General features: G+C 37.5%; 1 protein-coding gene across 2 annotated transcripts in view; it reads left to right on the forward strand.

The window, feature by feature from the left end:
- CNOT2 (CCR4-NOT transcription complex subunit 2) overlaps positions 1 to 9,520 on the forward strand; it is an 84,911-nt gene extending 75,391 nt beyond the window's left edge. For both annotated transcript variants that reach the window (XM_084206077.1, XM_084206078.1), the window contains exons 13-15: positions 300 to 400; positions 993 to 1,137; positions 7,925 to 9,520. In XM_084206077.1, coding sequence (XP_084062203.1) covers positions 300 to 400; positions 993 to 1,137; positions 7,925 to 8,011 — 333 coding nt within the window. In that variant the 3' untranslated portion in view covers positions 8,012 to 9,520. The remainder of the gene's footprint in view (positions 1 to 299; positions 401 to 992; positions 1,138 to 7,924) is intronic.
- Positions 9,521 to 13,804: the final 4,284 nt, after the last annotated feature.

The following is a 13,804-nucleotide window of genomic DNA, read 5'->3' on the forward strand; positions in this document are numbered from 1 at the left end:
TGAAATAAAATATGTAGATTGGAATACACAGATAACGGAGAAAATTCTTTCTTGCTGCTTTGTTACATCTGTATTTTTCTACTGTGTCCTTTAACTTGGAAAGGTTAACTAAAAGTGGAGAAAAATTGATTGTTTTAATAATTATTACTCTTGCTGTATTAGAGTATAATTTTCAACACACTTAGAATAGAAGAATGGAAGTTCTGGATGTATTCTTATGTTATTTTAAGTGGGGTAGTGTGTTTTAAAACATTTATCTATTGTGATTTTTCATCCTCATTTTCTTCAATCTTTTGCAGCTGGCTGCAATAAAACTTGGCCGATATGGAGAAGATCTCCTGTTTTATCTCTATTACATGAATGGAGGAGATGTATTACAGCTATTAGCAGCAGTAGAGCTGTACGTTCAAACTATTTTGTCAGTCTTATATGAGTTAATCTATTGCAATAATGAAATGGGAGATGTTAAAAAAAAACCAAACAAAACCAACAAAACAAAAACCAGAACACCCAAACAAGTTAGACATTGAAAGCAGGAAGCTTAGTCAATCTTGAACTGTAAAGCTTTTTTTAAAATACCTCCTCCAACCTTGGTGTCATTTTGTAAAGAGTTTTTTTACATTTGTTTAGTGGAAATCAAAAGCCCATCTCATGTATTTTGCATTATGACGCACTGTGGAAAAAATGGCAGGTGCCAGTCATTATTGAATGTGTAACTTGCCTGTCATCAACCGAATAAGAACCAAGTAAATGCTCATAAAAAGTGTTCGCTGTTAGAACCTACCAGACTTAGTTTCTTGTGTATTTTAGTTTGAGGTGTAATAACTGTATGGAAGAGGTATGAAATCGCAGGTTTAACCATGTCTTAGAAATTTTGTTTGGGATTTGAATGCATTGTACAGTTCTGATTGAAACCTTTAAAGTTAGTTTATTAAGTCAGTTTCAGATAGCTGACACTAAGATTTATTTTTCCTTTCTCTTACAAATGAAAGATTTAACCGGGATTGGAGATACCACAAAGAAGAACGAGTATGGATCACCAGGGCACCCGGCATGGAGCCAACAATGAAAACCAATACGTACGAGAGGGGAACATATTACTTCTTTGACTGTCTTAACTGGAGGAAAGTAGCTAAGGTATCTCTTTTCCTTTGTGTAGATACTTTAAATACACTGTCAGCCGTGTATTTTTTTACAACAGCATGAGTAAAACACAAAAATCTTCACAAAAATCTCTGACTTTTTATTCTCCTGTTTAGGTTCATTACCTTAATTTCTGATGTCTGAGAGAAAAAAGGTTGTCTAAAACACTGGCTTGCTTTTGGAACATAAGGAGCTGTCTCTCTTATTTCCAGTTTTCTTTGGGAGGTAGAAGGGCATAGGACTTCTTTTAGGAGTTTTGTTAAGATTGAAAGCTCTTCCCGCAGCATAGAGTTGAAGAATGGAAAGCATTATTTGGCATTTTAGAAATTTTACTTGCAAACATTTTACTACTTTGTTTTAGGAAATTAAATAGGATGGCACCAGACCTCACGTAAGAATTTAAAATGGATGTTGGATGGGTGCAGGGAATGCTTTTTTGGTTTTTTGGTACAATCTCTCCTTAACCATACTTAGGAATTCCATGCTCTGTTGTTTGAAAATCAGAGTTCTTTGAAATAAAGAACTTCTTCTAAGACGGAGGCATATTTCCATGATGCTTGTTTTCTATACTGTAGACCAAGAGGCATTAAACAATTCAAAAGCTCTAGCTTTTTCCTTCCCCAGCTGTCATAATCTATTGGTCCCATTCTGTCCATTAATACTGTCAATAATGTTCTATGTCAGACCATCTGTAGATACTGTATCCACACTCTTCATTTCTTTACAAAACAACAGATCAAATCAGATTAACCTTGAAGCCTTGAACTCAATAGATGTGATTCCAGCATGTTGTAACTATATTTTGTGGTTCCACATGCTTAGGTATTTCATAGAATAAGAAATCTTTTCACCTGCAGCCCAACTTATGAATTGTTTGCTGAAAAGGCATTTCATTTGGAGATTAGGGAACCTTGCATGAAATAGTTACATGTCTTTTGATGTGTTTTTAGGCATCTGTTTTAAAGAGAATAAAGTTCAGTGTCCTCCTCTGTCTATACAGCCATTTGGCATCTAGACGTTAACTAGGTACATGATATTTTTATTTCCTCCCTCACTCCACCCAGTAATTTTGCATACTTCGTGCAAAGTCCCCTCAGGAATTAACATTCCAGTTACCCTGAAGGATACAGGAGGTTTAGTCCAATTGCACATGTGACCCCTTGCCTCTGCTGACTTTCTATTGCTGCAGGAAAACCCAGGAATCTGTAACTGACAGTTTTAATGGTGAGCCCTGCAGTTTTGGCTTTTCCTAAGTGCAAGGTAATTCCAAAACTTCTAAACAAAAGCGCCACTCCTCAAAAAGAAAACACAAACAAAAGGAAACTTTTTTGTTTCTACTTGAATTACCCATTTGCTGCATGGTATACTTCCTTAGGTTCCCCAAGATGCTGTTTAAAGCTACTTTATTATTGCCTAAGATCATCAGAGGGGAAGTAATTACCTTTTGAAAGGATAGGTTTCTTTTCTGGAGTCAAATGAACATGTTCTGTTTATTTACGAGCAACGAGCCTCGTGTAGTTTCACATATCAGTGGAATTGTGGTTTTAGGTTGTGTGGACACACAGCATTTCTTTTTGCTAGGAAAAAATGGTGTCCATTGTATGAGGATAATAATAGTCTCTTCAGTGTCTCCTTTTTCTACCTGTGGTAAATATATGCAGCTGCTATTTGATGCTTAGCATTACTTTTTAAGACGGTTTTGTCTCTGTTTGGAATCCTGAGTTCTATTCTGAAACTCAGGATCCAGTGCTTGAGTGATGTACACTCCATCCTCCTGTTGGGCATTCCTGAGATATGGAGAGACAGGAGCACTACTGTTCTTTGAATGGTTTTTTACAAGATCTACATAGATTCTCTTCTTTTTATTTGCATGCTGAAAGTAATTCCAACAGCCTTTAGAAGCTATTGATAGCTAATAAGGAGAGAGTGAGTATTTTCTAAAGTTTTGTACTTGTAGTGGTATTGCAACAAGGAATGTGATTATTTTATTTATTCTCCCCCAATGTCCATAAGAAGCAATAGTTTCTTTTCTTCTAAGCTTGTGTATTCCATAATGTAAAAAATTGAACTGGAATATTATTTTGAAATTTTTATTTAACTTTGAGCAGGCAAACTGAGCATTAATCACTGGAAGCTAGAGAATGATTTTGGGGAAAACTGATATTTTTGTTGCATGGAAAATGAGTTGCATACTAGAATTAATTCTGTGACATTTTCACCTTTGATAAATAAATAAGAACTAAGGTACATGTCATGTGATCTTAGCATTCCATGGTAATGTTACCTGTGGTATTAATTTCTGTAGTGGACATTTCCTCTGAGGGAGACTGATACAGACTCACCCTAACAAGAACAGCAATATTTGGTGCACGGTGTTTCTTTGGATGCAAAGAAAAGTACAGCAAAGTAGTTTTTTTCTAACAAATGCAGAAGTAATTAATAAATATTTCAGGAAATTAGGCCTGTAAGGAGCTGGAAAAGAAAGAATTGTGATAAATTACAATCTCTTTTTATAACTGTTTCATTATTAGTGGGTGCTGGGAATATCAGTTGCTTAGAAGGCCACAGTAATTGCTGCTGAACAGTTTCACCAGTCCTTTATTGAAACTGGTGTACAGGAATACTTGCTCATAAATTACTGTCTCATATGTGCATATTCATTTATTTTTCAAGGTGCTTTATAAATTTGGTTCTTGTTCTAGTGTAGATGCTCAAATATAGGGCAGCACATACTCTAATGTGTTGTACTTTGCAGACATAGTGTATTTTGCGTTATGAGCTTATGTATTTATTGTCCCTATTTTAAATGACACTGCAGTATGAAATATTGCTGCGCTGAAATACAGCAGTTTACTTTAGATAGCACAACAAAATCTTGAAATTTACTTTTTTAAAAACATAAACTAGTTGTGATTTAGTGTTCTGGATCGGTTTTAACAAAAATAAAGAAGGCTTCTTTCAAGAAAAATCAAATAATTATAATTTCTATTTAACTGTAGGCTCTACTTTTATATTCTTAATAGGTAATAGACTGAAGAAGGAAGTTCAGCAAGGTAGCAGAGTAATGAGAATTCCTAAACTATTAGGAAATAAAATTCTGATTTGACACATGGTAGTAAAAAGTGAAAAAAATATTAATTATAAACTTCAAATTCACCTTAAATGCAAAGTAAAAAGCAGAAAAATTCTGATTATACGTTCGTTATATGGTTTTTCATCCTAGGACATGTGGAAAGTATGCTGAGGTTAAGGACACTGATTTACTGATTTTTTTTTTCACTGAGGTTTTGGCTATAGTTTGCTGCTGTTGAGGGGGACATGAGGGAGGAAAGGATGTACCTCTGACACCAAAAGTGCTTTCTGTAATTGCACATTTACTGAAATCCTGACTTAAGTTGTCTGAAGTAAGCTGCTTGAATTTTCTTCTTACTTTTCAGTAAGGAGAATTAAGTACAAGATTATAAAACCTTTTTGTATTGATGCTATAGTTCTAAAACATGGAATTCTTTATGGGAGAGAAAATTAAATTTTCAAGTGTTTATTTGCTTGTCAGGGTTGCTGTCTAGATGAAATTATTCCCTATCCTGTCAAAATCAATATTAATTGAAATAGTTTCATAATTACTAGAAAGTTAAATTTATTATTCCAGTGAAGATGTGGCATATAATTTCAGCTCAGCCCCTAAAGTGGGTCTTTGCATCCATCTTTAAGTCAGTATCAATGCTACTTTTAAGTTCCATTTGGAATTTTTAAGCTAGCCGTGGAATTTCTACTGTCTGCTATCATGGACTTAAGCAATCCAGAATATTTTGTCCTCAGGCCTATTCTGCTAACTTTTTTGTTTATTTTTACTCTATAACTGCTATGGATCATCCTAAGCAATCCTTTCCTGCCTTAAGTATCCGTGCCTGTTACTGTTTGTACATGTACAGACTGATAAACCTTTGCTATCAAAGCAAGTTTTCAGGATTACATGAGAGGTGATGATTTTCTTTGCATAGAACAATTTATTTAGGGTCACACATGCTGTAGGTTTTCACACATATCCAGTATTCATATTCCTGGTTAATAAAGGGTATTTAAGTTTTAATCCTTACCTCCATGTGGAAAAAGAAAGTAATTCAACGCATCTATCAATAGATAAGTGGGATTTTTTACATTTTATTTTTATCTGTTATGTTAAATAATACCACTGCTGCTGTTGACATCCTAAACCACAGTGGCAAAAGCATAAAGTATACCTGTAAGTATTTTCCCCTATGTAATAAATAAATTGGCTTTTAGTTTCTAGAAATACTGGTCAACAAATTCGTTTTTAGGTATTGTCAGACAGATCTTCAGGTGTTCCTACATGCTACTGAGTATTGAATTTGAGCTTCACTGACACTGGGATGCAAATCAAGAAGGCTGTTTCAAGCCTGTTTATTTTAACAGTCAATGACAGTTTTGAAGTATGAGCTCACATACTTCTAGAGAAAATTTGATAGGGAAACATACTGCTTCAGAAGGAAGGACTTCCAGTTTGTGGGACACAATGGATTGCTCAGCCCCCTGAGCATTTATTCCAGACACCTTTTTAGCAGCTCCCGCTGCCAGTAGAGGCTCACAACAACCTTAAGGTGTGTTGGAAAACTCTTTTTCAGGATGCTGATACTGTCTGGTTTCTGATACTGTATCTTACCAGTTTAATTAGCAGTTTGCTGTGGGTGATTTGGAAGGCACTTCAGGGCTTGTGGAAGCTCAGTTAGCTGATTGAAGCTGTTCATAGTATCTGCAGGCCCATCCACAGTTGTGTGCAAGAAAGAAACTTGACAGCCATGAGAGGCAGAGAAAGCTTGAGCGGTATCTTTTCTGTTACAAAATGACTGCAGAATTACTGGAGATCATGGAATCATAGAATGGTTTGGGTTGGAAGAAACATTAAAGACTATCTACTTAAACCCCTGTACCATGGACCGTAACACCTTCCACTAGACCAGGTTGCTCAAAGCCCCATCCAACCTGGTCTTAAACACTTCCAGGGATGGGGTAGCCACACCTTCTGTGGGTAGCCTGTTCCAGTGCCTTGCCACCCTCACAGTGAAGAATTTATTTCTAATACCCAATCTAAATGCTGCCCTTCTTCAGCCTAAAGCCGCTCTCCCTTGTCCTATGCTCTTACAAAAAGTCCCTCTCCACCCTTCCTGTAGCCCCCCTGAGATCCACCCAAACTAATCCAGCCTTTGACACCAAAGTACATGTACGGACTTGTACCCCATGATCTTGCTTCTTACCCAAGGAGGGGAGGTGCAGCATCTCCTCAGCCTTAGCATGTGTGTATCTGCCCAAAAAGAGAACAACTGGCATGCAGTTTTTATTAGGAATGCCAGAAGCAATTCACTTGCATATATAAGACCTAAAAAGCCCAAACAAACACACCACTTAAATAAATAAAGAACCCCCAAAAACCAACCAACCAATGAATAAAACTCAACAACAAAATCTTTGGTTGGAGTAGAGAGCTGGGAACTAGAAATGAAGCAGATGTGCAGCATTTCAGTACAGATGGCTGTAACTTCACATAGGTTTTGCTAGGGTTTTCCAGTTTTAGGGACAGTATTCTCAGGGGAGTGCGCAGTGCTTTGCATTTTCCACTACTTTGTTTCCTTACCATGCTGAATGTTCTTTCTATGCTAAATGGACCTTGTTTTGCCTTGGAAGAAGAGAGGTATAAGAGTTGGATTTCCTAGATTTTATTTCTGTTCTTGCATTAATTTAGTACAGATTTACATGTACTGAAGTATTATACTATTTAATATCTTTAGAGAGTGTTCTAAAATAATCTCTTCATTGCTCATGTGTTTTCATCTCTGTGTGAAAGTAGTGGGCTAAGTTTGCTTTGCAGATACAGGTGATGTTCTGCTGAGGTTCTCCACCAAGTTAGATAAAATAATTTACTGTGCTTGTCCAAAGTTGTTGTTGAATTACCAAGAAGTTCCCCTAAAAATAGTTCTGAAACTTCTGCTTACTCTTTCTTGAATGAAGATTACATGGGATGAGACACAGTTAAATTGCTGAAAGGTCTGAAGAATATAATATTCCAGGTTTGGTGGGTCTGGGGCTTAAATATGAGTCTGAAATGTGGAGGAATATTTCGATAAATTTTGGCTTAACTGGGTCTCAGTACTTTCTACCTGGACATTTTCATGGAATCATTTAAGTTAGAAGAGACCTCTAAGATCAAATCCAGCCTTTGACTGATCACCAGCTGTGTCAAATAGACCTTAGCACTAAGTCCAGTTGTTTCTGGAACACCTCCCTCATGTCCAACCTGAACCTCCCCTGGTGCATCATGAAGCTGTTTGGTCTGGTAGTGTGATACAAAAATATTGCCAAACTTTAGTGCATGTACAAGAAGCCTCTGTACTCTGTTTCCTTGAAAGACAGCTTTTGTTTATAATTCAGATCATGCTGTGATTGCGTATTTGTGTTTTGTGTATGTACATATATAAAGTAGTTTGAGATTGTAAAAGGGGTTCTGAGAGTCATGTAGCATTTAAAAGAATAGGAGAGTCTCCATGTTTTGAGTATAATGGCTTAGGATTGTTGTAATTTATACTTTTTTCTCCTTGAAGTATGGAATTCAAGATGGCAAAGTCATGTGGTCTTGCCTTAGGATAAGTTAGTCCTTCATCTCCTCTGTATTTGTGCTTTTCAAGTATGGCTGGTAGACCAGGTGCTGACAGGTAAATGATGCATTGTTTTATTTGTGTTTGTCTTTTTTTCTTTTTTTTAATTGTAGGAGTTCCACCTGGAATATGACAAATTAGAAGAAAGGCCTCATCTGCCATCAACCTTCAACTACAACCCTGCTCAGCAAGCCTTCTAAAGACTTCCCTTTTCTTGGGGTATGGCTGTCTCAGCACAATACTCAACATAACTGCAGAACTGATGTGGCTCAGGCATCCTGGTTTTAATTCCTTGAGGATCTGGCAATTGGCTCATGCGAAGGGTCACCATTTGAGGTCCTGCCTTACTAATTATGTGCTGCCCAACAACTAAATTTGTAATTGTTTTTCTTTAGTTTGAGCAGGGTCTGAATTTTTGTTTTTGTTTTCTTTTTTGCCAGCAGACAAGCTTGGGTCTGTAAAGACAAGCGAGTACACTGACAAAAGTTTACCACTTAGTTTTCCAAAATGTAAAAACAAAAAAAAAGAAAAAAGACAAAAAATTAGACAACAAAATTTGCATTGTTCATTGTAGCACTATTGGTAATAAAAAATGTTTGTGCATTTTTATGTGAAGATCCTTCTCGTATTTCATTTGGAAAGATGAGCAAGGTTTGCTTCCTTCATTTTACTTCCCCTTCTGTCTTTGAAAGGCAGTTTTCGCCAAGCTTAATGCAAGAATATCTGACTGTTTAGAAGAAAGATATTGCCACAGTCTCTGGTTAGTTTCCAGGGTTGTGTATTACTGAGCTTCATCTTTCCAGAATGAGCAAAACACTGTCCAGTCTTTGTTACGATTTTGTAATAAATGTGTACATTTTTTTTAAATTTTTGGACATCACATGAATAAAGGTATGTATGTACGAATGTGTATATATTATATATATGACATCTATTTTGGAAAATGTTTGCCCTGCTGTACCTCATTTTTAGGAGGTGTGCATGGATGCAATATATGAAAACGGGACATTCTGGAACTGCTGGTCAGGGGACTACTTTGTCGCCCTGTGCACTAAAGGGCCAGATTTTCAGCAGCCAAGGACATCCATACCCAAGTGAATGTGATGGGACTTAAAGAAGTGAACTGAGACAATTCACTCTGGCTGTTTGAACAGCAGCGTTTCATAGGAAGAGAAAAAAAAAAGATCAATCTTGTATTTTCTGACCACATAAAGGCTTCTTCTCTTTGTAATAAAGTAGAAAAGCTCTCCTCACTGCAGTGTTGACTTTGATTTGAGATTGTGAAATTATTTCTTCAACAATGAAAAATGGAAAAAAAATTGAAGTATTAAAACTATCGAGCTGTACAGTGGTTAAGACACTTGAAGAGTCTTTTTGCTGCTGACAAGTAAATTTCTGAGAATTTCATATTCTTTTGCACAGTAAAGTTTCCACACCTAAAAACTTTGGTTAACCTTGGTTTCAGATCCCCTCTTTATAATAGCAAATAATTTTTAGAAAGGTGGGTGGGTACCATGTCAAATAATAGGAAGATGCTTCAGGAATTCGTCACTTGGGAGAAGCTTGGGTTGGAGCTGATCACAGCTTAGTTCCATGTTGGTGTTTTCCCACTTAAAACAGAAATGCATTTCATTTGGTAATTGCTATTATTTGAACTTCCAGATGCAAATAAACATGAATATAGACTGGTTCTGAAAACTGTAACTGTTCTGAGCAAACAAAAACCTGAATGGTTGGGATGGTTTTCTTCTTCTACATATGATTGCTGCTTCTCATTGAGTTGCATCTGGTGATGCAGATCATTGAAAAATATCTGAAATTACTAAAGCAAGACATGTTAGTGAATCCTGGCTTTTTTTTTTCCATTTTGACCCATTTTTCTATGTAGTGCAAAAGAAGCTTGTTTGCATGTATTGAATTATGCTTGGAAATTGGACCATTAGTAACCTTGCTGTGGTTCTGTATCAGGTGTATGGCAAATCTTAAATTCTGAACTTTTTTTAATATCTATTTTAAGGTGGTAAACATAAAAATATTATTCTGTTGATTATATTTTTTTCTATTATTAAAGCAAAGTTTTCCCAGCTTGAAAGAAGAGAATGGTTATAATCCATATAACTAACACAGCTGAAAAAGATTGTGGCTTGTTCTGTTTCTCAAACCAGAGCAGATATATTTGATTATCCAAATACAAATTTATAAATTTTCAGAATGATAATTTTCCAAAAGCATATTTTTCCTGCTACAATTAATGTTACTTTTTTTTACAGTCAGGTTCATTATGACCTGGGGTGTTTGGATTGGTTTTTTGTTAGCTTTTTTTTTTTTTTTTTTTTTTTTTTGGGTTTTTGTTTGTTTGTTTGGTTGGTTTTGGTTTTTTAAGGATTCCTCAAGTGATATTTCCTTCTTCAAATCGAATGTCATTATGTCATGTTCATGGAAATCAACAACATATGGTACAGGGAGCAAGATCAATTACATTAAAATACTAAATACCTATGACACTTCTAAAAACAATTAAGCTGAAATTGGGAACCTAAGTTCTCCCAAAAAATACTTGATGATACAGTTGTATTCAACTGCCCAGTCTTTCAAAAATCTGAAATGCCTGATTCTGGGAGCTTCTCAACAGTGAGCACAGAACTGGTGCTTTGCTCCTTCCAGGTGGAAGATAAGCATGTATGGAGACTTTAAAATCTGTGACATAATTTCCTATTACACTGTGGGTTGAAGCAAGAGAAACAGATACAAACAGAAAACAAGGTGTAATATTGAAACTTCTTCTTAACTGATACCGTATTAATTTTAAAAATTGAAGAAAAAGTAACTGCTTTTTTTACTGAAAGGAAAAAACCTCAGCCCTCATTTACATACTCATGTGGCAAATGGGTGACTGAATTGCTCTGCACATTTTCAGACTGCCATTTAAGGTCTGAAGCTTATTTAATATGTTCTTACATTCCATTAACACTATAAATAGGGATATACTAGAATGCTGTTTTTAAATTGGAGGTGGGTGTTTTTCCCCATAACTAGTAAAACAATGTGCAAGGTAAGTTCTGGGTGGAAAGAAATAGAAGTATTCCCATTTCTGGCCTGTCCAGCATGCTCTCATAGTCCTTGTTGCATATTGTTTACAACTCTTCAGTGATTAGTTAGCTCCACTTTCTCTGCAAATCCACTACCTTCAAATTCCAGGGTTTAACATAAGTTTCATTGATTTGATTACACTTGCAATTGCAGAAGATACTTCGTATTTCAACAATTGTTACTCAAACCACCCTGCTCGGGGAAAAATCAAGGGTACCAGAGTGTCACGAAGAAAAGGGATAAGGATACCTCACTGAGGTGTTTAGAAATGAACTAATAAAAACCACCCTGCACTCAATCTCCTCCACCTTATTGGTCTGATGCCACAAATACGTAAGCCCATGAGAACCTTCATGGGCTTGATTAATCTAATTGAAGACCCAAGTAATCCAGGAAAGCCTGCAGATACTCACATGAGTAAAAATATTTTTCACGTGACTGTGACCTTCAATGAGGTGTCAGCTGCACCTCTGTCAGGCTTCACAGCTGGCCACACCATTCCCTCATGGCTGTGTAGCATGTCTGCAGTGCAAAGATGGTATCACTTGGCTGCATGGCGTGTCTGAAATCCTCTCTGACCCCCGCCAGTACTTCTTGTACTGTTCTGTTTCTGTTTTACAGTTTCCATGAAAAAAGGGAAAATGTACCCAAATAAGAATTTGTGTGTTGTAGTCAGATGCAAGATTTTTGCAGTCTTGAGGGACTGTTTCTGTTGACCATGAAGAGACAAGAAACAATCTTTGGCATGACCTAGGCAGTGCTGGGAAAGAGAGGTCTGTGGGGCCATCATCTTGGTCCCAAGTGGTTCCTAGGAGGCCATGGCTATGGAAGAAGACTGTCCATCTTTTAAATTATACTGTTTAAAGTAACTAGTCACTTAAAAGAAACTTCCCCTTCCCCCCCTACTTCTTGGTGACTTCCAATTGAAAATCCTTCCAGGGCTGGACATTGAATGAAACAAAAAGGAAAAACTGGTTGCTATCTGTCACACTCAAGAAAAGCCTCTAAATGCACAGTTTCCATCCTAAGCATTAGATAGCTAGACAGTGCTTTTGGTTTAGGGTCCGAAATATAACAATTGCTATTCAAGCCAAATTTCAGAGTGTGCTTAGTTTTTAAGTACCTTTTCATTGTGTCCCTCAAAATTTGCTGCTGCCCAAAATTAATGCTAGTGGAAGCTGAATTCTGATAATGCAGATTGGACTAAGAAGTTAGTCTGGATTGACAGCTGATGCTTTTATTTCATATGTAGTATGTGAATTGAGTTTTTGTTTCTTTGCGATAAGCATCATGTTCTTGTTTCCATAAATCTGAAAGCTTCCAGTACATTAAAAAGACCTGAGGAAATGCAGCTGGATAACCTACTTCGAAATTTTGGCTTTAATAGTTTCATTAGCTTTACTACTTAAAGCTACTTTAGTGTTAGAGGTAAACTTTATATTTTTGAATGTAATGTAATGCACATTGAAAGCACATGACTGTCACTGATTCAGCTCACTTCTGCATTAGCAGTTGTGAACCAGGTTTGTGTATTTTTTTCCTAGGCTTCAGTTTCTCATTTGCATTTCATATTACCTTCTTGGTACTAATCAGCTAATATATGTAGGTGTATGTCAGGTTTTTTCCTGATGAAACTACCAAAATAATTTTCTGTAAAATCACCTTTTGAACTCCCTCTGGTTTAGCAAACAATCCAGTGAAGTAGCCAGTTGTCATGACTGGGCCATCCTGCATCAGCTGTAAACAGTCCTGATGAGGAGCCAAAGGAAGGCAGGTGTCTCAAAGCTGCTGCAGTGCGTTCACGAACCTCTGTGGAACCCCTTCAGGGTTCTCTAAACTTTTATTCTCCACTAAAGGGTGGCTTTGGTTGTTCCAGAGATCACCCTTCCCTTGGAAGGCCAGTTTACTTTCTGGTGGGCATCACAGTATTGGTTTCATAAGGGCACTCTGTTGTTTTATATAGACGTTTCCTTTTGGAGAAGGCAGTTCATTTCCTGGAAGAGTCAGCATCCCACGGAGCAGCACTAAGCTTGTGCAAGGAAACAGGATGCTGTGAGCCCGGCCCCCGTGAGCAGCCTGGGTGGGTGTGGTGGCAGAGCTGCACTGTGCCTGCCCAGCCTCCAGGTGCCTCACCAAGGCACAGGTGTTCTCAGCACTGGCCGTACCAGGTGGGTCAGCTGCAGCTGGCCACAGGTAAGGCTGTCCCTTGGTTGCGGGGCAAAGAAGGGCCCAAAAGAGCAGGCAGCAATCCGTTCTCTGCTGTTGAGATTTTCATACACACATTGAACTTTGTTATGCTGGCTTTCTCAGCCTTGGTGGCTCCTGGCACAGCCTGTAGTCCTGGAGCCAGCATCCCCACTCCTGCCCTCAGCAAGTGACGGCAAAGCTGAAATCTTCACAATAGGCCTCCTTTACTCTGCTACAATGGTCAGGCATTGATCATTTTTCACTTCCAATTGATCCCAACAGACTTTGAGTCTTGACTGAATCATTTGTGCAGAAAAGTTCAAAAACTCTGAGATCACCTCGTGAATGCTAATGCCATTCCCAGTTAAAATACAGCTTCAGTGTCTCTTAGCTGTGGAGGATGTAGGGATTGGATTCACACAGGAGGACTAAGTCAAGGTTGCTCTGTCACCCAGTGAACTGTTGCCTTAATTTCCATCTGTGCTTTGTGTACAAGGGATTGCAGGGAGTTGGAGCAAGTATGGAAGGCAGTAAGACAGAAAGAAGCTGCAGCTCATTTACACTGAGAAAGCAGAGCTGGAGCTTCCCTTTCAAGTGGTAAGTGACCAATCAACCTGATTGTAATTTTATTTTTTATATTATGAAAACTCTATGCAACAAGCCTCTACCATTAGAGAGGCTGTCACCACAAGTGCTGGCAGCAAAACCTGATGATG

The sequence above is a fragment of the Fringilla coelebs genome (assembly GCF_963513975.1).
Source record: "Fringilla coelebs genome assembly, chromosome: 5".
NCBI classification, from domain to species: domain Eukaryota; kingdom Metazoa; phylum Chordata; class Aves; order Passeriformes; family Fringillidae; genus Fringilla; species Fringilla coelebs.